A 26641-nucleotide genomic window follows, 5' to 3' on the forward strand; every position below is an offset into this window, starting at 1 on the left:
CAGGTGTAGAACAAACTTGACGTCACTGCAAACTCCCAGAAACCTCAAAGGTCACCACCAGCAGCAGGAACTGCAGCAGGAAGCACAGCAAAAGAATCTGGCTTTTGACAGCCAGGTTAGTGAAACTCAGAGTGCCCACAGTGCAACTGGTGATGGCACTGTAGAGGTCAAAAGATAAGCAGTGATGCATTTGTTCCAAGCACACATGATCCTCTAGTTTATTGGCAAGAACGATGTGTTGTGCATCCACACTTTATGAAAAAGAAAAAAAAAAGAAAAGAAAAAACTCCCCCTGTGTATACCAATGTATATCACAGAGTTATTATGCCTGTGGATTATGTATTCATGCAGTGGCTACTCCAGAGTCTGTTGGGGCCCTAGGCAAAAAAAATCCACATGTGAGCTCACCAACCTGCATTCATCACATTACATTGTAAATAATCTGACACCAACAAAAATATCTCATCACATCAGCAGAATGGGGCACACTGGGATATTCTGCTGCTAAGCTACCTGATGTTAAATGCCACAGTAAACAAAACAAATAATGTGATGCCAGTGAAAATTACATTATTTAAGTGTCTCTCTCCCAATCTTTTATCATTATCTGTTCTACTCAACGCTGGCTTGCTTTTTACCTCTTCTTCTTCTATTTCCTTTTTTCACTCATAGAAGATTAACCCCTATTCATCTTTGTGGAGCAGCTTTGGTTATTGTCATTAGCTTTAGGTTCCTGTTATCCAGTCAGGCCATCTTATACAAAGCAAACAATACTGTAACACATTTTTGCACAAAAGAAAGTTAAAAAGAAGTGTTTTTATTTTTTAAATTCAGCATTTGATTGACAACTAATTTAGTTGTTAAATGTTGAAAAGACTATTATTACTAGAGAAAAGCAACAATGTATTGTTTGATCAAGACAAATTGTTTAGATCGTGGGGTCCCGCCAGGTGCGCTGGTACTCCACAGTCCAAAGACAAAGTTAGTGGGCTTAGGTTAATGGGTGATTCTAAATTCACTCACATTCACATTGTTGTGAATGGTTCTCTGTCTCTTTGATAGCCCTGTGACAGACTGGTGACCTGTCCAGGGTACCTTGCCCTATGGCAGCTGGGATAGCCTCCAGCCCTCCCACAACCCTGAATTGGATAAATGGAAGAAGATGGATGGATGGACTTAAACATTGGGAAAAGCAAAGTATAGTTAAGCATAGTACACAGTTTACTTGGGGCAGAATTAAATAAAATTTATTTAACTAGACCCACAGTACAAGTTAAGCAATTGTAGTGTTATAGGCAATCTTCTGAGGTTAAGTATAAGAATTTTAGTGCCAGCTCAAGTTAACACTTTTAGTTAGTTCTTCATATTTCAGGGAAAATACACCCCTTTATCTGACAGCATGCATTTGTCCGCCTAAAACACAGAAGAAGAAGAGGAAGTGTTTAGAAGAAATATGCTACATTTCTCAGTGATGAATGCCAGAGACAGGGGCAGGTCCTTTGTATTCCTAAAATTGGGAACGATAGTTTAGATAGCTAAGATGTAAGTCCACTCATTTTCTTTACCAGTCCAGGGTCACTTAATATCAGTCACCTCAAGGCACCTTATATTGTAAAGTAAAAACCCTACAATAACACAGAGAAACACTGGGAAGGGAAAACTCCCCTTTAAAAGAAGAAACCAGAACTTGGCTCAGGGAGGAGAAGTCATCTGCCACAGCCGGTTGGGGGTGAGGGCAGGGAGACAGGAGGTGGAAGAGAGACAGAGGTCAAAAATAACTAATGAATAATTGCAAAGTGGTGTATAAACACACAGAGGGTGAAAAGAGGTAAATGAAGAAGAAACACAGTGCATCATGGGAAGCTTCCAGCAGCCTAGGCCTATTGCAATGCAACTAAAAGAGGGTTCAGGGTCACCTGATCCAGCTTAATCTATAAGCTTTATCAAAAAATAAAGTGTTTTTTTTTTTCTTTGGGCCTTTTTGCCTTTATTGGATAGTGTGACAGGAACAGGAAGGTAGGGTGAAAGAGCGGGGGAAGACATAGAGCAAAGGGCTGTGGATCGGACTTAAATCCAGGCCACTTACTTTCAGCCCTAAGGCATATGGTTGCCTGCTCACACCTTGAGCTATTCTGGTGCTCAGAAAAAGGAAAAATTTAAGCCTAATCTTAAAACTAGAGAGGCGTCTGTCCCCTGAATCCAAACTGGGAGCTGGTTCCATAGAAACAGGGCCTGAAAGCTGAACGCTTTGCCTCCCGTTCTACCTTTAAATACCGTAGAAACCTCAAGTAAGCCAGCAGTCTGAGCATAACGGGGTGGTACTATGAGGTCTTTAAAATGAGATGTGGCCTGATTAATCAAGACCTTGTATGTGAGAAGGATTTAAAATTAGATTTGATTCAACTGATTATAACAGAGAGCCAAGGAGAAGCTAATATGGGAGAAAAATGGTCTCTTTCTAGTCCCTGTCAGTACTCTCCCTGCAGCATTTTAGACCAACTGATAATAATGAATTACAATAGTCCAGCCTAGAAGTAATAAATGCATGAACTAGATTTTCGGCATCACTCTGAAACCGAATGTTTCTAATTTTAGAGCGTAATAACCTCACTTTTATCTGAATTTAGAAGAAGGAAATTATGTTGTTAAGACATTTCTGTAGTTAAAGTAATTGGTGTGTCATCTGGTTTTATGGATATATAGAGCTGGGTATCATCTGCATAGCAATGAAAAAGTATGCTATCCCTACTAATATTAATGCCCAAGGGGAGCATGTATAATGTAAATAGAATTGGTCCTAGCACAGAACCCTGTGCAACTCCATGAACATATTGGAGTCTATTAGATAGATATGATTCAAACCTATGGCATGCTCTAATCTCTGTAATAAAATATTATGGTCAACAGTATTGAAAGCTCCACTGAGGTCCAACAGGACAAGAACAGAGATGAGTCCACTGTCAGAGGCTGTAAGAAGATCATTTGTAACCTTCACTAATGCTGTTTCTGTACTGTGATGAATTCTGAAACCTGACTGAAACTCATCAAAATAAACCGTTCCTCTGCAGATGATCAGTTAGCTGTTTTACAACTACTCTTTCAAAAATTTCTGAGAGAAAAGGAAGGTTGGAGATTGGCCTATAATTAGTTAGGACAGCTGTAGGGTCACCTGATCTAGCTGATGGCTTTTTAAGTAATGGTTTAATCGTCACCAGCTGAAAAGCCTTTAGTACATAGCCCATTAATAGAGACAGATTGATCATATTTAAGATCAAAGGATTAATTACTTAATGGTAGTTCTCTGAGCAGCTTGTAGGAATGGGGTCTAATAGACAAGTTGATGGCTTAGAGGAAGTAACTATTGAAGTTAACTCAGAAAGATCAATCAGAGAGAAAAATATAAATGCAGTGTCGAGGCTGCATTTGTAGCATCTGCATGGATGTTAAAAATCACCCACCATAAATGTTTCATCTGAACTTTTTATCTGAGCACTAAATCAGATAAAAAGTCTGAGAAATCAGACAGAAACTCTGAGTAAGCGCCAGGCAGATGATGGATCACACCAAATAACAAATAACAGTTTTTTAAATTTTCCAATTAGGGTGGACAAGGCTAGAAGTCAGGCTTTCAAATGAAATAAAACTGTGTCTGGGTCTTTGGTTGATTAATAAGCTGGAGTGAAAGATTGCAGCTTAATAATCAACTCCTCCTCCCCGGCCTGTGCTTTGAGGTTTCTGACAGTACTATTTGGGGGGGTTTGATTCATTTAAACTAACATATTCATCCTGCTGAACCAGATCTCTGTAAGGCAGGATATATCAATATGTGGATCAGTTATTAAATCATTTACTAACAGGGACTCAGAAGCGAGAGAGACCTAATATGTCTAATAATCCACATTTAACTGTTTCACTCTTTTTTGCAGCTGAGGATGTCAATGTCAGTGTCAAATTTATTTATATGGCACATTTAAACAACCTGAGTGGACCAAAGTGCTTCACAGGCAACCAAATAATAAAAGTCCATACATAAAAGAAAAACAACAAACAAACAAAGATCCAAACAAAATATAATAGCTTAATAAATACAAGATGTCAAGATCAGCTCGAATTGAAAGCCAGCGAGTAGAAGTGGGTCTTGAGCAATGACTTAAATGTAGAAACAGTCCGATCAGTTCTAATATGAAATGGTAGAGCATTCCAGAGGCTCGGCGCAATGACCGAAAAGGCTCAATCACCTCTATTCTTGAGTCTAGACCTAGGAATTTTTAGGATCATCTGATTGGCTGACCTCAGTGCTCTGACTGGAGTGTGGACATGAATAAGATCACACAAATATGCTGTGTTGCTCTTTGCTCCTCTGCACATGACCAAACCACCTCAACCTTGCCTCTCTAACTTTGTCTCCAAAACGCTCAACCTGATCTGTCCCTCCGATGTACTCATTCCTAATCCTGTCCTTCCTGGTAACTCCCAGTGAAAATCTTAACATCTCCACCACCTCCAGCTCAGCCGCCTGTCTTTTTGTCAGTGCCACCGTCTCTAAATCATGCATTATAGCAGGTCTCCTGCAAAACTTGCTTTTCACTCTTGTTGCTATCCTTCTGTCACAAACTACCCCTGACACTTTGCTCTGCACATTTGTGCATAAATTCTTTTTTTCCCCCAGTTTCATAATGGGCCTAAATGTGGCCTATGATAACGTAAATAACACCCTCAAACCAAACAGCCTATAACTTAGGCCCCGTTTACACGACACCGTTTCATAATGAAAACGGTGTCGTTTTGATGCATTTCGGCCTTTCACGGAGTGAAAACCAGAGTGGAGCGTTTCAGAAAAGCACCGGCTTGCGTTCTCGTGTAAACGCTTGAAACCGGGGTGATTTGAAAACGGGTGACTCGCACATGCGCACTATGGTTGCGACGGCCACAGTTTTCCGTGCATGCGCAAATTGATAAACAGTACTCGCGGATTCACGAGTGCTTCTTGTGCTTTTCTTGTGTTTTTACCGTTTTGTAATTCAGCGTTGTGTGCACCAGCGATCCAACCTCATCATCAGTCCACACAAAACCTCTCACATTGGCCGTTTTGTAAGTAATGAACAATTTGCCGCGCTTCCTACTGTGTCACTCCACGCATGCGCGTCTTGCGTAAACAAGCTTTGCAAAGAGAAAACCAACGCCAACTTGTGGCCCGGCATGGGAATGACATCGTTTTCATCGTTTCTCGTGTCATCGTGTAAACACAGATCGTTTCTGAAATGCTATCGTGTAAACGGTAGGCTGAAATGCATCAAAACGACACAGTTTCCAGTGGAAACGGCATCGTGTAAACGGGGCCTAAGTGAATGAGAAAAATTTAGTCTTAACTGTATTATTTTCAATCAAGAAAAATGAAAACCACAAAACTGACTTCATAACTCATTTTATTCTAAGACACAGCCATTGTGCAATGTAAATAGAAATCAGTCCATACAGTGTATTCACAAATCATTGTTATGATGTATTTTGTTTATACTAAACAGTCATATTTAATTAGGGTGAACAAGCCAGTTTCATAAGAATCCTTCCTTCACTTAACAAAGTATGCACAGAAGAATTTATGACCGTATTCACTGATTGTATCATATTCATCACTGTACAAATATCTTCATAGATCGGTGTAAAAAAGGGATGTAGGGTATGGGGAGGCGGTTCAACGTTCAAACTCCCAGGCCAGCTGGGGAATTTCTAGACAGGATGCAGAAAAGACACTGCTGCCGTGTAGCTGCAACCCGCTCACAAAGCCTTCCATTCATAAATATCCAAATTAAATACATTCTTTGTTGAACATACTGCAACTATATCATACAGTATATTACATTCAGTGTTTCCCTAAAGTCATTTTATGTGGCAGAGGGAACACACAAACACAAAACAAACAAATAGCAAAGCACAGAATTAATTGCGACGGGCCTTTTCACTCTTGAAAATGGGAGGACATAAACTGATGTCATTTTAATTACAACAGCATGTGAAATCTGAAAGTATCCCCTCTCAGAGAACTGTCACAACTATGACAAAAAGACCAAATGCAAAATTTCATTATTATGATACCAACGCTTAAGCTGGTACATTATTATCTACAAAGATGGTAAATTGTACCATATGAAATGTATCAAACAGACACATATATATAAAACTACATGACAGTATTATTACATTTGCATTACAGTCAGCTGCCACAACGATATGCTCAACTAATAAACTTTGCAGGAAACCACTGCTTAAATGTGTAACGGCTACAACTAAACACACAAATATTCACACACTAAGCCTGAAACAATAAAGCTTATCAGTGTAGACTGCAATGAATAAACAATAGCAATTTGTTAAGGAAATAGAATACTTTAAATTGTTGACATTTTCAGAATGCATTCTGTCGATCAACAAAAATATATGATTATAATTTGCAAAACCAAAGAGAACTTGTACAGATACAGTTTCTCGTGAGTTTTAAATTCTGAGTAGGGGGAGCTGTTTGGTAATTTAAGAAGAGCTCTTTAAGCCAGTCTGCCTGAACGACAGGAAATAAAATGATTAATAACTGATCTAGACATGCTGATAATCGCCCCTAGATGCAAAGAAGATCTTTGTTGCTGCACTTATAACACCTGGACTGCCTGCAGGCAATCATCTTTAGCAGAAAATATGCACGTTAAAAATCACAAACATTTTGCAAGTTTTAAGCTTCAGACTTGAAAATGCACACATGCCAAAACCACAGCAATGTTAACAGTTTACAGCAATGTTAATGCCGCTGTGGGGCTTTATTTAGGCACAGTGGTGCTTGATCTTAAATGCATCGTGTCAACGTGCTAGCTTGCTAACAAGGTAATGTGATGGATGTGGTGGTGGTGCAGGAGAGTCACCATATCAGTATTCTTATCCTCAGTCCCAGCGTCCACACTCACAGGCTTACAGACTCTGAGGTGTGCACCCACAGTTTGTGAAGGCTTAGGCTGTCCCTCTGCCAAATCAACAAGGGCATGAAGGCTCCCTGGCAAACATGTATGCAGGCTTTTCTATATGTCTGGATTTTTTGCAAAATTTGCCCACAGAACTATTACATACTCAAGAACAAAGACTGACTTTCGGGTCTTTGACACATTACCGTTTTTTTTTTTTTAAATTGGCTCCTAATAGATTTTAGGATTTGTTTTAGAATTCTTGTATTTACATACAGTGCACTAGATGACTGGGCTCCACATTATTTATCTTAGCTTCTTACAAAATAAACTACTACTCATCTTCGTTTACAGGATCAGAATTTGTTAGTTGTTCCAAGTAAATGACTAAAGACGGGACGGGGGGGGGGGGGGGGGGGGGGGGGGGGATTTCAGTCTGTGGCACCACGGCTGTGGAACAGTGTACCACTACAACTACATTTAGTCGATTCTGTTGATTCATTTTAAAAGCAGCTAAAAACATTTTTGTTTAAGTGGGCCTTCTGATGAGAACTTTATTGAATTATTATTATTCAAATTACCTGTTTATGGTGTTTTATTGTGTCTTTTATGGGCTATTATGGTGCTTAATTCTTGTATTTATACTTTTTTGTGTATAGCACTTTGTGACTGCTGTGTGTGAAAAGCACTTAATAAATAAACTTTACTTACATTTCATGGGATAAACATAATTCTTCCAGAACAGGTTTAAGACAGAATTACAGCATGCACCATTTTGATTTCACCCATTAAATGAACAGCAGTGGAAATTTTCTAGGAACAGCTCCCTGATCACAATCACCTTCAATCACCCCAACCAGTTTGTTATAATTTGCACATAGGCTTGATGAAGAGGATGCGGTACATCATTAACAAAACCAATCAGCATTAGTAGAATTCTACGTTTTTATTTGGATGCTTTTCCTGATGCAACCCTCCCCATTTATCTGGGCTTGGGACTGGGTCTAGGAGTCCACTGGTTTGTGGCCTCCCCATGGATGGTAGTGAGACCTGCTATGCTGTATGATGATTTGGCACTAGCAAAAAGACAGGAGCCGGAGGTGGCAGAGTTGAAGATACTGAGATTTTCATTAGGAGTGGGACAGGATTAGCAATGAGTACATCAGAGGGACAGCTCAGGTCGAGTGTTTTGGAGATAAAGTCAGAGAGGGAAGGCTGAGATGGTTTGGACATGTGCAGAGGAGGGAGAGTGGATATATTGTACAAATGATGCTGAATATGGAGCTGCCAGCCAGGAAGAAAAGATGAATACCACAGAGGCTGGTTCATGGATGTAGTGAAGGAGGACATGCCGAGGGTTGGTGTGACAGAGAAGAGTGCAAGGAGGGAGTTGCTGAAAGAAACATTCCTTAACTTATTTTAATTAAATAAATATTATAGACTCTTAAAAAACAAAATAAAAAAGCTGTTTTTGTATAGAACTTAATGTAAATAATTATTTTAGGTTTTTAGCTCTATTTGTTCCTATTCATTGAGGAACTCTCCCTGTCTGAACTGCACCCATTTTCTATACATGAAGTTGAATGACTTCCCTAGACTAAGTCTGCTTTGGGAATTATCCACAGTTCATAACACACAGTGATGTTCAGTGGGGTTTCCAGGGGGGTACAGAAAAGCTTAAAAAACAAAACAAAACATGGAAGGCACAAAGACCCTTGGGAGGAAAAAAGTATTTTATTGTCCCCTTCCTGTTCATCCTGTTTTGAGCCACTGTGAACTGAGGTCCTCAAGCATTAGCATATTTCTTCTAGAAGCAAGTGGCAGCCATCCTGAAATGCTCAGCAGTGAGTTGGGGGCAGATATTTTGGAGCATTGTGTGAAATGAGTTTGTGATGTCATTTAAGCCTTTTAGGGTTCATTGCTTCAACCTAAGGGTGGACACTGGTATTGTCCTCTGAACACCATGACTGTTAGTACATAAAAGGGTTTCCAACCTGCTTCTTAGTCTGAGTGATGTACCATGAGCAACACTGGCAGTCTTCAATCCAGTGTGCCCCCCTGCAAAGAAACCCAAAACAAACCAAAAACACCCCCCAGTGAATTTACTGAGTGGTCTTCTTCTATATTTCCTCTTATTCTGACCTGCTGATGTTTCTGCTCGCACTCATTTCCCATTTTTTTTGACTGTTACAAATGTAAGAAAACGAAAGATTAAGAAACGTATGGCACGCTGATGAGGACCCAGCTAGTTTTTAAAAAAAATATTATTTATGTACAGGAACAATTAAAGCCACATTGCAACACAGATCAAATGTGGATGAACATTCTGTTTGTCGCAGCATGAGCAGCCTACTTAAGGTAACAAAATTACAAAAGCACTGCAACACTGAGCGAATATGCTTGGAATACTCATCTCATGTTTCCTCTGAGCAAAATAAAGATGTGAGTTTATTTTCATCTCATTTATTTGCACCCCAACAGATCCTCACCACAAAAGAGGGCCCGAAGGTGGATGCAAAAAAACAAAAACAAAAATTGTTGTGTATGCAGTATCTTTCTTAGTTGTCAGTGGCACCTTAGGCCCAAAGGGAAAAGTATATTGAGACGCATAATAATGACGAGCCAACCACACTTGAGAAATGTGGGGCATGCCGATGGGGCCCTAACCAAAATAAATCTTGAATGAGGCAGGTAGTAAGCAGACTAATAAATTTGATAAACTGCAATCCCCAACAGAGCAGCAGCGAGCAGTATAGACATAACATCACAGATATAAACTATATTATACTGTTTGTATACTTCTTTATCCTTACCCATGAAAAAATAATTCACTGTAGAGAAAGGCAGAGTTAAAAGCAGAGGCGTTACAATTCTGTAAGTGTTTAATACTCCAAGGATGAGATCAAAACAAACATCTTGTTAATCCATCTCTCTGTTCCCTTCAACTTTCCAAAAGCAGAAGTTTGTTAAAACAACAACAACAAAAATCTTTTAATAATTTCCAGCTGGAATTATTTATTTATTTATTTTTGTAGGGACTAACCCTGCCTCTCACCCCATGCCAGCTGGGATAGGCTCCAGCCCCCCCCCCGCAACCTTCAAAAGGATAAGCGGAAGAAAATGGATGTATGGATGGGACTGTTTTTAGCAGCCGAGATGACACGTTTGGGTAAGCTGGTGATAGCTATGTTAACCACTTATGGTTGACATATTCCTCACTTATGTTTTTCATTATTTCGTGCAACAATAGAAATCTCTGCAGAGAGAAATGAGGTATATTAATCCTTGAATATTAACACTCATGCCCAAATCATTTTTTTGTAGTAATTGTCAAATGTCAAATTTTTGCTAGTTCTGATTTTATTAAACTTTGTTAGTTTTTATAGTTGTTTTGCAGGTACATGTTTCAGACGATACTTGGCCACATAATTAAAAAAAAAAGAAAAGAAAATTCTCTTGCATGACAAGGATTTATGTCAAATAACTGGACCCCAATTGACTCTATTGTCCTGAGCAGGAGGTTCTGTTCAATTCCCAGCCAGCCAAACATGCATGTATTCCCTTACTGTCATCCTATGCATTTCCTGACTCTCTCCTTTACCCCTGTGAGCACATAATCAAAATACACTCAACAAAAATATAAATACACAAACCCAAAAGGTTAAGTTAAAAATGGCCTATCCCTTAAGATGCCCATGCACTCCAGGAATGGGACAACATCCCACAGGCCACTATTTGTTTGCCTATTATTCTGTCATTATTCATTTTTAAATATAAGATTGTACCTGCCTGGCATTTTTAAAGGATTCAGAGGGAACAGTTTGGAAAAAACAAAAACAAAACAGGACTAATAATTTGAAACTGCAAAGAAGAAACGTAGGCACTAATCAGTGACTGAACCGAGTAAATACAAACTGCTGAGATGAATGACCCTGAATGAAACTGAATGAAACACGTATATGTCGCGCTGCTGTTAGACACTTAAAGGAGTTCATTTTTTTGTGTGCATGTGTGAGTATCTGTGCGTGGTGATGTTTCAGTCTTAGGACATACTGACAGCAGTGTATGTTGTGTTTGCTGTTTTCTGGTTGATGCTGTAATGTCATTGTATCCCTCATTAGTATTTTCCACTGGCGTGAGCTTGGCCTTTGTACCGTTTGCTTCAAATTCCTGCCCCAGGTTAACACTAGGGCTGTTTTCCTGCAGGGGCCACATTTCCTGCCAAGTGAGCGATGGATGATGAGCTGGGTGTCTGCTAAGGAGGGGCTTCCTCTGCCTGTAGTTAGCCCACACCTGCACAATGGTTTCTTTGAAAGGCCGCGTGGTCAGTGTGTAAAGGATGGGATTAAGTGCACTGTTGATGGGGAGGATAAATATGACTACCCAGGAGCTGATGGTACCTGTCAGAGAACAGAGAGAAATGCAATTACAGAGGTGGTACTTAGTCTGTCTAGATTCTTAAGTTTAACATGGCTGTATTTCATAAAACTCTATTATCAATTCTATTGACATACACTGCTCAAAAATATAAGTAAAAAGAAAAAAAAAATTAAAGAAATACTTTAAAAACACATCAGATCTCAATGGAGAAAAAAAAAAATCATACTGGATATCTATACTGATATGGACTAGGTAATGTGTTAGGAATGAAAGGATGCCACATCATTTGATGGAAATTAAAATTATCAACCTATAGAGGGCTGAATTCAAAGACACCCCAAAAACTAAAGTGAAAAAATTATGCAGCTGGGTAGTTCATTTTGCCCAAATTTCATTGCAGCAACTGAAAATGGTACTCAGTTTGTATGGGCTCCATGTGTTTGTACGCATGTCTGACACCGTCGGGGTGTGCTCCTAATGGGACAACAGATGGTGTCCTGGGGGATCACCTCCCAGATCTGGACCACAGTATCACTGAGTTCCTAGAGAGTTTTAGGTACAACCTGGTGATGTTGGATGGAACAAAACAATGTCCTAGAGATGTTCTATTGGCTTTAGGTCAGGCGAGTGGGGAGGCCAGTCAATGGTACCATAGATATGCCTCCCCAGACCGTCATTGACCCTACTACCAAACGGTCACGCTGAATGATTTGACATGCAGCATAATGTTCTCCACAGCTTCTACAGACCCGTTTACATCTGCCTCATGCAGGGTGAACCATCTCAGAGGTGGACCTCCAGTGCTGGTATTTTAAGGCAAATCAAGCTCTATAATGCCAGGCAGTGAGCACAGGGCCCACTAAAGGATGTTGGGTCCTCAAGCCACACTCATGAACTCTGTTTCTAATTGTTTGGTCAGAGACATTCACACCAGTGGCCTGCTGGTGTCTCTTAACCTTACAATATAAAGTGCCTTGAGGTGACTGTTGTTGTGATTTTGTACTAAATATAACTGAATTGGATTGAATTGAACTGGAGGTCATTTTGTAGGGCTCTAGCAGTGCTCATCCTGCTTCTCCTTGCATAAAGGAGCGGGTATCGGTCCTGCTGATGGGTTAAGGACCTTCTACGGTAATGTACAGCTCTCCTAGTGTAACTGCCCATCTCCTGAAATCTCCATGCTCTTGAGACTGTGCTGGGAAACACAGGGGTTGTCTCATTGTTGCCCCTCTATTGTCCCCGTTTCATTAACACCAAAGCAGCTGAAAGTGATTAACACCCCCCCCCCCCCCCCCCCCCCCGTTACATAACTGACCAGATCAATATCCTAGAAGTTTAATTGACTTGATGCTGTAGTCTGATTAAAAAAATATTCCTTTAATTCTTTTGAGGAGTGTAATAAATGAAAAATTATATGCAGTACTGCCCCTAATATTCCCACAGGGGACCTTATTAGGCAGCAATGTAACACATTCTGTACAATAAATGGTCAGTGCACAACGGTGTTATTATGCAGTAATAAAACTCTTATGAGAAGCTTTTTAACAGAGCACACTGAAATGACATAAAATACAGTGGAAAAAATACTTTAATAAATACTCCAGCTTATTCATTAACAAAACTCATTGAAACAGTAAGACATAAAACTATTATCAGATAATTAATAAAATATATTGTAAGGCATTGTTGTAAGAATGCACCAAGAAGAGCCTGAAGACTAATTATTAAAAATATTAAAATCTATGCACAGGTGATCAATCGTATCTCTGTGGTAATGGGTAAAAGTCTAGCAGCTGCGTTCTATTAAACCTCTATGAAGACCATCCAGCTGCATGCATGAAACCACCTGCATCTTTCAGTGAGTTGCTATAGACCCTTGCTGAGTAAAGAGGACAGAAACGTTTACCCAGAATGCACATTTTTAGTGTAGTGTTCCTTTAAATGCCTGTAGTTCTTTTACTGTACCGGGAATTTCCACCTGCAGCAGTGACAGGATCTTGAGGATGAAAATGGGGATCCAGCAGAGGGAATCAGTAATGACGATAGAGAAGAATCTTTTGGCAATGGTCACCTCTTTTTTGATGTGGTTGCTGTATTTAGTGGTTTGAGTGCCTGTTCTCTGGATGTTATAAAACATACTTGCATAGGAGAGGACAATGATGAGGAACGCCACCAGGTTAAGACCTATGGAAAGATTTCATACAAATAATTCAAATTAACAGTATGAATGTGCAAACATGATAAATTTTTGATTCCAGAGCAAACAAATAACTGCAAATAAACTTAATAATGCTCATACTAAATAAAAAGACTGTACATTTACAGTTATCATTAGAGAGTAAGTAAAAAACTCAAACAGAAATCCTCAAAGGACTCTTTCAAGAGCAAATCCTCACCCAGGAAAATAACGATGGAGTAAACGTGAGCCCAAAGCGTCTCTGGCTGCTCAGAGTGCAGCGGGAAGCAGACCCCATTGGTCCCGTAGAAGTTGCGAAACAACCCCTTGCAGGCCAGAGGCAGGAAGGCAATAATAAAGCCGAACACCCATATCCCGAGAAGGATGGTGACAGTTCGTCGCCAGCCAGGAGTCAAGTACTGGAAAGGGTAGACGATGCAGATGTATTTCTCCAGTGTGAGATATGTGAGGAGCAGGACGGATACTTCAGTGGACAGCATGGCCAAAGAGCCAATAACCTGACACTGGCTGCTGTCCATCCAGGCCTGAGCGTGCTTGTTATACTCGCCTCGAAACTTTAGGTCATATGCACCAATCATGAAGAGGTAGATGCCCATCAACCCGTCAGCACCTGTGAGGAAGGACAGCCGATTTACAAGTTATTCATGAGATTTCTAGATACTTCTGGAAATGTCTGGTGTATCTGGCTGAACACATAATTTTAAAGATGGATCTCCTTGCTACAGCTAGCATTTTGCTTCATTACTTCAGAATAATTAAGAAATGTGAGCATAATGTCAGCTGGACTTATTTCAACAACAAATTAAAACTATGGCAGTGTGAAAGAAACAGAAAAAAGTTCAAAATTTGGTCAACATGAAAGGATTTGAATCTATAAAAGGAGGAGATGAATGATGACAGGCGGACAGCAGCCACTCAGCCTTGGAAATCCATGCATATTAAGAGGAACCGAGGACACTATCTTTAATGTTTTCTAAACTGCTATAATCGGGAGATGCATGACATGATTGGTTTGATATGTGGAAAAAATATACTCATTAGCTTTTATGCTAAGACTTATTGGGAAAGGCTAGTGGCTGGATTGGGTTAACTTATTTAGCATAAAGACTGAGAATAGAGAAACAACTAGCCCTGCTCTGTCCAGGGGAACCAAAACGGACAAGTTACCTAGAGGTCTCAAGGCAAACTGAATGAAACAGAATAATACACGCTTAGGGTTTGAAAGTAGAATACTGAAAGTGGAGGGTTCTTTGAGTTAAATTTGACTTGACTGGGAGCATGATTACCACAGCCAGTTAGAAGCCAGTTCTGGTCAAATGGAAAAGAGTGATGTAATATTAAAGAACACATCCCATTTATTGTAAAATGAGAAGAATCTTTTTAAGTGGTCCATCCATCCATCCATCCATCCATCCATCCATCCATCCATCCATCCATCCATCCATGTTCAGGACCACAGGGGTGGTTTAGGCCCATCCCAGCTCTCATACAAAAGTTAAACTTTTGAAGAAAAACCATGCTACATATTTATAGATTCAAAACCTTTCACAGTTGAAGATCTAGAAGTTTCCACTTTTAACCAAAAACAAAACAAAAAAAAACCCTCAGTTTTAAATGTGAATATTTAGTTGAACACACAGGGACACAGTAAAGACATTTTACAGAATCTGCAATAAATTAAGTTTTCTGATCTTATCAAAATCAGGAAATGTTCAAAGAGTTTGAGGGTTGACATTTAAATACAATCTAAATTCTGGCATGTAAAATGAAGAAATGTTTAATATTTCAGAGCATTCATAGGTCCGTCTAATTTAAAGAATTATGTGGGGTTAATCATGAAGGTTGGATTTCTTTCAGTTCTGTTTCATTAAAATGCATTCAGATGACATTCAAGTAGATATGATCTACACATCAGAGGCCTTTTCAAATAAATGAATATGCAGACTTCGCTATGACTATGGCTCAGGCTTCCAGCAAAACACAGGTAAGCATAATGCAAGTTTCACTGAGCAGCATTTTAAATAGAAAGAAATACAGTATAAACTAATTGGAGATGTCCAAAGTCAATTGATTGTATCCAAGTCAAAGAGGGACAGTGTGAAATAATGACTACAATTTTTGAAGAGGTTAGTGGATGCCATTCCACACAGACTGGGAAAACTGGTCATTTATATTCAAAGCACGATCAGGTGAAATTAAAGTGGCCACACCACCAGAAGATCAATAATAAGGCTCAATATACTTAGAGATAGAAAATCAAATTATTCACAGATACAGATTTTGCCATAGAAGTAAAAACAAGACTCCAGTCAGCACAAAATAAGGTTAGAGATATCAGCATTGGTTCCTTTAACAGATCTCAGATTTGGGATGGGCTAACATATACCAGCATCTCCCTGATCTGAAAAAAATGTCCTATTTACTAATGAATCCAAGCTGGAGATCTGTGGCAAAAACAAAACGTAATTTTTCAGAGACATCTAATTCTGGTTTTCCTGTTTGTGGAAAAAGATTTATACTGCAGCAGGACAATGACCACAATACGAGCTTAGCAAGGGCCAATGAAGAAACATCGACTGTCACCGATTTTCCTCTACAGCCACCCACCCTCATCCTTATGGAACATTTGTGAGGGCATTTGAAGACTGAGAAAACCAAACGTTCTTGACAACATAAGAAGCTTTTTTTTTTTTTTGGATGTTGTGAGATCGCGCTGGTAAAACATGGGTTTTTAGGTTTTGCTGAAACCTGTAGAATCCAGGCTGAGAAATGCTAATGTGTTCTCAAAGGTAAAGCTGCTGAGCCAATGTAATTTAGAGTGAAAGTCTAAACAAATGCAAAATACAAGTATCATCTTAGACTTTGGCACCCACTGCACATCAGTGATTTTTAACATGAAGGTAAAAAAAAAAAAAAAAAAAAAAAAAAAGCCCAAATCTCACATTTGTGTTGCTTGGTGAAGTTCGATTTTGAGTGTGGAATTTGATTGATACACCTTACGACAACTGGAAGGTCCCCTTTGTTAGGGTGTTGTAACGAGTCCATTACGGCTTACTACAAATAAGGTGAAGAGGACAATGCACTCAAAAACTTGCATGTACCCCCTCAGGTAGGGACTTTTTGAAAGGGTATAACTTTCTCTCCAAATCTAACAAAAGGTTAGAAGCTCAAAAATCAAGTTGAGACTTTATGGCTTGAAAGACTGTGCAGCCATCTCTATTTCTATGCATAGTTGGGATTTGATATACAAAAGATGACTATGCATCGTACACCGAGCACGCTTTCATGCTTGTAACTCTTGCAGAGAAAAAGAACAGATCTAAAGAAAAATGAAGCACCGGCCCCATCTGTTATTTTCTTTCATACCTACTTTCAATGCTGTCTGCAGTGTTATCACAATGTTTTTCTTAACTTAGTAATCTAATTCACAACTTACATCCACTGAAGAATTCCCTACTGCTTCATCAGTCACGGCTTAATATTATTCCTTTGATAATATGGTGAATTCATTACTCAAATCCTCCTCCTTACTCCTGCTATTAATTCTTTTGATACTGAATCAGACCAAAGCTCTTTAGGAGGCATTAATTGTGCACCTGGAATAAAATCATTAAAGATGCCTTGTAAGTGTTTTTTTTTTTTTATATATTTTTTAGGATCTTTTTTAGGATATAGGGGATAACAGGCAGGAAAGGGCCACATGTCGGACGCAGAAGTCAAATCTTGTTCAGACGACTCAACACTTTCATATTTCTACTTTGTTACTGGCTCATTTCTTTCCACACTGTCCACTTGTTTAATAACCATATTATAAGCAATATGTAGCCGCATCCTGCTTGCATATAGATACTCATTCACAATTATTGACATTTTCCAAAGCACACAAACCGTACGGCAGGGGGGAGGGGGTTAACACCCAGTGTCCGCTTTTCAAATAGTTAGAAAATGTTGGTCTGACTCTACCATCCAAATGTTGCAGCAGAAATTGAGACCAGGATCAGATCGGGCAGGTTTTTCCATGCTTTTCTTCTATTGCCCAATATTGGTGAACACCTGTAAATTGTAGCCTGAATTCCCTGTTCTCAGCTTTCAGAAGTAGCACATGGTATGGTCTCCTACTGCTACAGCCAATCTGCTTCAAGGTTCAATTTATTGTACATTTAGAGATTTTGAGTACAGTGAACTCAACCAATCATCTGTTAACGGGCAGGTGAACTTAAAATGGCTGGTGAGTGTAGTTCAGCTTTTTTGCCAGTTTGTATGCATTGTAAAAAAAAAAAAAAAGCAGTTTTAGGACAAAAGCTAAATTTGAATATAAATTTACTATTTGCACATACTGTCTTAATCATATCTTATCTTATTCACTTTTTATTACTTTGGCTGATGAGAAGATCTTATCTAATCACCTGCCAACTTTTTGATTTACTGATATTCATGAGGGTTGCCAGTGTGTTTAATATGAAACCGCTGTTATTGAATTACTATGAAACTAATTTCATGCTTTCTGCTGTCTTTGACATTCAGGATTGTCAGAAGGACAGAATGTAGGCAAAATATCTACAAACAACAAACTCTTCCTAGCCAGTAAAAGTTATGAGTCTCCTTCCACTTTAAATGTAGTAAAATCACTTACAGCAGAGGGAGATGATGCACATGGCGTGTAGTTTGTTCTCTGAGCGGATGTACGAGCGCATGCAGATGACAAAGATGTTGCCGAAGCAGGTGGTAGCAGAAACAACCCAGACAAAGACCCTCAGCACAATGTTGGCCAGAAGGTCCTCAAAGGACGAGATTCCATCAGTGTTGGGCTTGCAGCTACGCACGTGAGGAGCGTAGCCGCAGTACTGGAATTTCTTGAAGTAGCTGTGACCATGCAAAAAAAAAAAAAAAAAAGAGAGTGTCAGGTTAAGCAAAAGACAAAAGGAGTTTTTTATTAGGAGCTAAAATGTTCTGGCTAATCCAGGCAAGATGAAAATGCACCATTCCGCATAATGTTTTCTCTTTTTATAAATTTTGGCAGGTGCAGAAACAAAAGACAGCAATTTGGAGTGACAATTTTATAAGGAAATAATAGCAGTCCAAACTGTGTGACTGTAAAAGGTGGTGAACCTCATCAAAAGAAAAAAACCCTACTTGGATTAAAATGGGTGTTTTTGTCTATTTTCCTTCTACTATTAGGTGGAAAAGTTTAGGGCTTGTTCAGCCAAATGCCCACCACCCCCCACCAACCCTTATACAGAAATTGGTATGCCATTTAAGGTCCTTACAGTACTTTAAAATGACATTTCAACAAAGCAAACCATTTTCTGCCTTTCAACGCTGCTTACAGCTAAATGTCAGGGTGAATATGCTACTGTCTTTACAATGTTAATGTGCTCACTGTATGATAATCAGTTATTTTAGTGCTGCAGCTGTAAAGGAATTATTTAGAAGGCAATGATAGCTGCCTAGTATTTGAAAAGTCTGATGATCCTCAATGCGATTACAGTTCATCCAGAAAAACATGAATTCTGTGCCAAATTAAAGTATATTCTAATAAGAATTACCCAATATTTGTTTTCACAAATGTCAGAACGCACGCTGGTGTTCTTCCTTCAAAACCAAAGAGATGAGATGACCTTTTTATGGCAATTACATTACCATAAAATCACGAAGTTCAAAAATTAACAGCGATCTGTCTTTTCAAAAACAATGGGCATTTCATGGAAATACTCATAAAGAAAACCATTTACAGCTTTGTGGATTTTTTCAGAACAACAGGTGGAAAAATGTCTTCATAGAGAAGCTGCTTTTTACAAGTTGAAAACATTTTTAAATGCTTTTTGACCTACAAAAGTTATTCCACTTATGCCTAAGAGGCATATTTCATGTGTTCAATGTGTTTAATTTGAGCAAAATAAGGTAGATTTTAATGGAACTGATTATTACTAAAAGTTGTATGAAGCACAATTAAAGAAGGGGCCTTGAAGAAGCTCTCTGATTGTATCCACGACTGAAGAGGCATTCATCTTCTCATGCTCGTGTCTTGTTGCATCCCTTCAGGACCTGAATGGATATATCTCGAGTTGTTCACAACAGAAAAGAAGGATTACACTAAGCCAGGAGATGCTTGACTTAATCATCTCCTGGCTGGAAAAAGAGTGACACTCTCAATAACACTGGCTCAAAGCTCATTACTAAGAATATATGTCAAATGTCAGCTGTGTGACAGGCAGTGTTGGACCCAAACGCAGGACACAGGAGATTGAACTTAAACTTAGAAATCCAGCTTTAATGCTGAAGTCTTTTAAAAAATACAGCAGGATGGGAGTCAGAAATACAAACCTCAGAAACAAAAGGGAAAACACAGCATGAGGGGAGGACATAACAAAGAACTGATGAAAACTGAGGGCTTAAATACATACACAAGGTAATTAGGGAGAGTGGAGGCAGCAGGGGAGATCAGGTGAACTGAATCTAATTAACAACACAAGCTAAGCAGAACTAAACACAGCACACACAAGACAAGGGACTAGCAAAATAAAACAGGAAGCAGCCAGCACCAAACAGAGATGCAGACTTGGCAAGACACAGGAAACATAGGGAAGGCAGGGAGAACTGCAAGAAGCTAGAATTCCAGCATGAATCCAAAACACAATGAAAGTATTATGAACTTTTTTAACAAAGGACAACATAATTTCAACATGACCAGAGCTAAGAATAAAGTAAATACAAAGATGAAGAAACTAAACCATAAATGATGAAACAAACTGAACAAATTTAACAACACAAAACTTCAAAGTACTGTGTAAAAGAACCAGAATCATAACAATATATTACTATGGTGAGTAACACATTGAGCATTTACTGAATAAACATAGAGCATCACAATAGAATACTTACATATGAGTCAAATATTTGAGAGGTTCAAACATCCTTCGTTGAATGTTTCCAATTTCTATTCCCTCTATGCTCCTGACAAATAAAAAATGATATTGTTTTAGGCAGATGCCACACACACACACACACACACACACACACACACACACACACACACACACACACACACACACACACACACACACACACACACACACACACACACACACACACACACACACACGAGAATTAAAAACCTCAAAATATTTCACCAAATGTTCTTAGAAAATGGCCTTTCAAGGCCTAAATTGTGAACATTTAACAAATACACTTCCATCTTCTGCTTAGACAGATTTGAACTTTTGTGAACTCAAACTTGTGCCTCAGACGAAAAATCACAGCAACCACTTGCTTAAGTGTGTCAAACACCATCATGCAGCAAATACTGATAATCTTCATCAAGCTAATCCAATCAAAAACAACCAAAGCTGACAACAACATGGCAACAGCATGTGATGAATATGAGAGTAAATTAAATATGAGAGTAAATTAAATATAAATCACTGCCTGTATGTTGGAGGGTCGCTTCCCTCGCCTTTGGGTGAGGGAACAGGTCCCAGTGTTGTTCGCGCTTATACGCCAAATAATAGTTCAGAGTACCCAGCCTTCTTGTAGTTGCTCATGTGGGAAATGACAGTGAGACCTGGAGGGGCATGGCTGGATCAGAGACAAGTTGCTGCCATAAGTGGAGGAGTGTATACATCTTCGGGAGCCTTGTTCACGAGTGAGGCAAGATGGGTGCAGGAGATTGACAGATGGACTGGGGCTGTGGTTGCAGTGATGTGGACGCTGCACAGGTCTGTCGTGGTAAAGAGAGAGCTGAGCGTGAAGCTGTCAATTTACCAGTTGATCTACGTCCCTACCTTCACCTATGGTCACGAGCTTGGGGTAGTGACCAAAAGAATGAGATTGCGTAGCTTTCTCTGAAGGAAGGCTGACCTCTTCCTTAGCGATAGGGTGAAGAGTGCTGTCATTCGGCAGGGGCTCAGAGTAGAGCTGCTGCTCCTCCACATCGAAAGGAGCCAGTTGAGGTGGTTTGGGTGTCTGACTAGGATATCTCCTGGTCGCCTCTTGGGTGAGGTATTCTGGGCATATCCTATATGTCCTACTGGGTAGAGGCCCCAGGACAAACCCAGGACACACTGGAGACATTATATCTCTCAACTGGCCAGGGAATGCCATGGTGTTCCCCCGGATAAGCTGGAGGAGGTGGCTGGGAGGAGGAAGGTCTGGGTTTCTGTGCTTAAGCTGCTGCGCCCATGACCTGGCCTCGGATAAGTGGAACAAAATTGATGGATGGATGGATGGATGGATATTTAAATAAAAGGTTACATACATTGTATTTTTATATATACTGCTCTTGATAGTTATTCATCTTAAAACAGAACAGGCATAGTTTTATTCAGTGCCAAACACTGAAGTTTTTCAAAGTGGTCAGGGATGTAGCAACATATACTCACAATGATTTTAATTTATGCAACTTGTCAAAGTGGTCAACGTGGAGCTCCATGATGGGATTGTATGATATATTTCTGGAGAAAAAAAGGGAAAACATACAACAATGAATAGCATATTGTGACATTAATGATTAATGAAATTACAGCACATTTATGCATGGGAGGACAGAGACATAGTACAGCAATCTTCAATGCTACAGTTGCATCAAATCAAATAAAAGACTAGTGACATTTATGAATGCATAGAAACATTTTATGTCAGTCAGTCAGAATACTTTATTGATCCCAAAGGGAAATTACTAATTTATCCACATCAGCTGCCTCTTTTACCTCCCACATGTTTATCTTCCTGTCATACTGTCACATTACTTCCTGCTTCACATCCTAAAGGTGTGTTCTAGCATTGTTCATCTTTACGTCTTGTTATCCACCCATCGTAATGTTTATTAGTGGTTAGAGAATCAGTGTTTTAAAAAGCAGTTAGATGTCATATATGGTCAAAATATTTTCAGCCATTTCTGTATTTACAACCTGTAATTATCTCTGTACCACAATGTTTAGCACAGTAAAATTATCCTTACCATTTATTATGAGGCACTTGCCTTTTACGTTTTTTGAGCACTCTAGTTTTTTGCTATTTTATGACATTTTTGAAACAGTACTTCACAACTTTGAAGGTAAATATTTTACTGTTTCATGTGTTTTACATAGTTATAGCTTTGCATTTGACTGATAATAATGTACTTCCCCAAAAAAATTGATGATATGTATATAAAGCAGATAAAATTAACCCTTCACTGTATTTTAATAACACAATAACTGACACAGTTACTTATTATTTTAAAATTTGCCATTTTGCAGATTTCTCATCACTGCAAAAAAAAAAAAATAATAGTAAAAAATAAAATAGCAAATTTTTAATTAAAGTTTAGTCAAAGTTGTCAGTGAACTACTGCCTGTGAGGAGTGTGGAAAAGATGAGGCAGACAATAAATACATGGAGGGATAATTGGGGGAAGTAGAAACAGCAGGGGAGAATGAGACAAGGCTGAACTGAATCAGTGATGAGACAAACTAAAAGCAAAGACCAAGGCTCTCAAAATAAAGCAGGAAGCGTGATAACTAAACAGGAAAGACACAAGCACAATGATAACAACACAGGAGACTTGACACAGGTGAGACGAAAACTGAGGGAAAAACTAACTAAGCAAATGAGAACAAGATTAAATATACTTAATGGGAAAATATACAAGATATAATCTCTGGAACTGGAAAAAATAGAACATTTACAAAAACAAAACTCAAAGGTCCAAAAAACTCATCATGCTGGGCACGCTGACCCAGAATCATGACAAAAGTTAATGCTTTTCACTGAAAATTTCTATGCCATAAACATACAGGAAACTAGTTTTTGCAAAATGAACAACACGTAACTCTGCTGTCACGCTCTGATGACATCAAAGGTAAAAATATTCATGGAAAAGGTATGGAAAAGGTAAATGTATGCAGAACTGTATATCTGTGAGTATTTGTGTAAAGAGAACTCACAGTTGGAGCAAATCCTCCAGTAAGACAAAGAGATTTGGAGGGATTGCCACCAGTCTGTTGCCGGATAGATCCCTGTGTGCAGAGACAAATCCACATCAGCCCTCCAAAAATAAATGAACAATGAATAAACATCAATGTACAACACTGGGCATTTGATGGATGCATACAGATCTTCAAAGAACATCCACCCTCTTTAACTCTGTTAGGGGAGCGGGGGCGGATAGAATGACAGGCAAACAGCAGCAACACAAAGTGAACACCCCTTTAAATGCTGACACTATGCTTATGATGGAACACAGTTTTTGTTGCAGCCACATTTTTCATTAATGACTCACAAATATAGTGTATTCAGTTTTATGCTAATCAGAAGTATCACCTGTGGTGATACAGATCACCACTGCAAGACTGTGAATTTTTCTCCATTGGTGAAAAGTCTTAGCTCTCAAAACATGTTATGGTTACATGGCATTAGTACATTATATGTGTATTATATTAGTGCATTATCCCTCTTTTCTTAGTGATCTTATTTAAACTTATTTTGCCTGAGTCGTTTCTCATGTAAATGATTAAACTAACCGATGAACAACTTTTTAAAAAATAACTTTTTGCTTGTTTTTTTCAGATATGATGATACAATGCTCAGTTCTGTTCACTTCTACTTTCATATCTCTTTAGTAAGTTTCTCTCCACTCTTTCCCTGATTGCTCTCCATGCTACATACTGATTTTGAGATAAACAGCAGGGTTAAAAGCAGGGTTCCCAGACATGGATTAACTGTAGCTCCAGACTAAAAGAAAAATTCAATGAAGAGCTCCTTTGAAAAAAAAAACATTTATGGTCCAGGAATAGGTTTAATCCATGTCTGGGAAACTAAGCCATAATGTCAATGTTCAAATTTCAATGAAGAAAATTTTCAAAAGATGTCAGAACAAGTGCCGCCAAGACATGCAAGGCTTTTAATGTCCTTTGTGAGTGAGACACTTAAAATGAGAGAAGCAAAGAGTGGACATTTTGCAAAGATCACATCAAGAGCAAAGTGTACAAAATTCAATAGCGTGACATCAACATCAGAAGTTTAAAAAAAAAAAAAAGATCTGCAGGTGCCTCTTACAGTGCTTCACTTTGTGGTTGTAATAAGAAATGTACTGAAGAGGACTGGTTTCCACTTAACTGCACCACAAAAAGCAATGACATGTAAAAACAAAATTAATGTTGACTCTAGTTTTCATGACAACTGAAGGTTGCACATTGCTCTTTTAATAATTACATGTTCATTAAAAAAAAAAAAGTATGTGAAAGTCCCAGATTTGAAGCCAACCAATGTCGTCTGATAGAATTAAAGTTTCACTAAGTAGTCATGTATCATAAAATTCATACACTATATTGCCAAAAGTATTCACTCACCCATCCAAATCATTGAATTCAGGTGTTCAGTTCAATTCAATTTTATTTGTATAGCACCAAATCACAACAAACGGTCACCTCAAGACGCTTAACCCCCTATGAGCAAGCACTTGGCTACGGTGGAAAGGAAAAACTCCCTTTTAACAGGAAGAAACCTCCGGCAGGCTCAGGGAGGGGCAGGCTCAGGGAGGGGCAGTCATCTGCCGCGACTGGTTGGGGGAGAGAGACAGGACAAAAGACATGCTGTGGAAGAGAGCCAGAGATTAATAATAACTAGTGATTAAATGCAGAGTGGAGTATAAACAGAGTAAAAAGAGGTGTTCCAATCACTTTCAAGGCCACAGGTGTATAAAACAAAGTACCTAGGCAGGTAGGTAGGTAAGAGGTCACCAGCTTTCTGCAAAGTCAATTGCTACAGACCTCCGAACTTCATGTGGCCTTCAGATTAGCTCAAGAACATAGAGAGCTTCATGGAATGGATTGCGATGGCTGAGCAGTAGCATCCAAGCCTTACATTACCAAGGGCAATGCAAAGTGTCGGAGGCATAAAACAGGCCGCCACTGGACTCTAGAGCAGTGGGGACGTGTTCTCTGGAGCAATGAATCACGCTTCTCTGGCTGGCAATCTGATGGATGAGTCTGGGTTTGGCGGTATCCAGGGGAACAGTACCTGTCTGACTGCATTGTGCCAAGTGTAAAGTTTGGTAGAGGGGGGATTATGGTATGGGGGTGTTTTTCAGGAGTTGGGCTCGGCCCCTTAGTTCCAGTGAAAGGAACTCTTAATGCTTCAGCATACCAAGACATTTGGAACAGTTTAGAGATGGCCCCTTCTTGTTCCAACATGACTGCACACCAGTGCACAAAGCAGCTCATAAAGACATGGATGAGCCAGTTTGGTGTGGAAGAACTTGACTGGCCTGCACAGCCTTTCCTGACCTCAGCCCAACAGAGCACCTTTGGGATGAATTAGAGTGGAGACTGTGAGCCAGGCCTTCTCTCCAACATCAGTGTCGGACCTCACAAATGTGCTTCTGGAAGAATGTTTAAAAATTCCCATAAACACTCCTAAACTTTGTGGAAAGCCTTCACAGAAGAGTTGAAGCTGATATAGCTGCAAAGGGTGAGCTGACATCATCTTAAACCCTCTGGATTAAGAATGGGATGTCACTCAAGTTCATATGTGTGTGAAGGCAGACAAGTGAATACTTTTGGCAATGTAGTGTATTTCCTGAACACACTAATTTTTGACACAAACTGTATAGGTAACAACCTTTCATCTATAAAAATGATCTTTACACAGTTTAAGGTTTTTGCTTACAGTTTTTAGACACACAGAAAAATGGACTGATGCACTTAATTCTGTGAAGCTCGTGTATCAACATGATAAACTAAACTAAGAATAATTCCATTGTTCAAGCTTTGCAAATCTCTAAACACAAATCACATCTTTTAACCCACACTGTTCACCTAGAAACAGCTTTCAAACTGCAGCACACTGATTATAAATCAGTCCTACTCATGTTACACCTGTGCAAACTCATTTAGAAGAACAATTCAATCTCATATCAGAGTATAAATGAGGACTGAAGTGGCTCATACAGCGTCAGGAAAGAAGACAGATTCTAATTAATTAATGATTCTAAAATGAATGTAGGACTGAATGTTAGCGTGTTAACGTCTCTGTTGGCCCTCTGATAGACTGGCGACCTGCCTTTCGCCCTGTGAATGCTGGAACCCTTCAGCCTAAATATTACTTCATTAGAGACATGTCCTTAAATGATGTTAGTTACT

At 39.2% G+C, this 26641-nt stretch overlaps 1 protein-coding gene across 1 annotated transcript in view; it reads right to left on the bottom strand.

The window, feature by feature from the left end:
* Positions 1-10928: 10928 nt before the first annotated feature.
* The window catches only part of rxfp1 (relaxin family peptide receptor 1), an 87117-nt gene continuing 71404 nt past the window's right edge, over positions 10929-26641 (bottom strand). Inside the window, exons 12-18 of the mRNA XM_030739746.1 lie at positions 23447-23518; positions 21903-21974; positions 20407-20478; positions 18158-18387; positions 13724-14134; positions 13293-13511; positions 10929-11347 (exon numbers count right to left, since the gene is read on the bottom strand). Of these exons, the coding sequence (XP_030595606.1) occupies positions 10929-11347; positions 13293-13511; positions 13724-14134; positions 18158-18387; positions 20407-20478; positions 21903-21974; positions 23447-23518 (1495 nt within the window). The remainder of the gene's footprint in view (positions 11348-13292; positions 13512-13723; positions 14135-18157; positions 18388-20406; positions 20479-21902; positions 21975-23446; positions 23519-26641) is intronic.

This window comes from Archocentrus centrarchus, chromosome 10 (assembly GCF_007364275.1).
Source record: "Archocentrus centrarchus isolate MPI-CPG fArcCen1 chromosome 10, fArcCen1, whole genome shotgun sequence".
Lineage (NCBI taxonomy): Eukaryota > Metazoa > Chordata > Actinopteri > Cichliformes > Cichlidae > Archocentrus > Archocentrus centrarchus.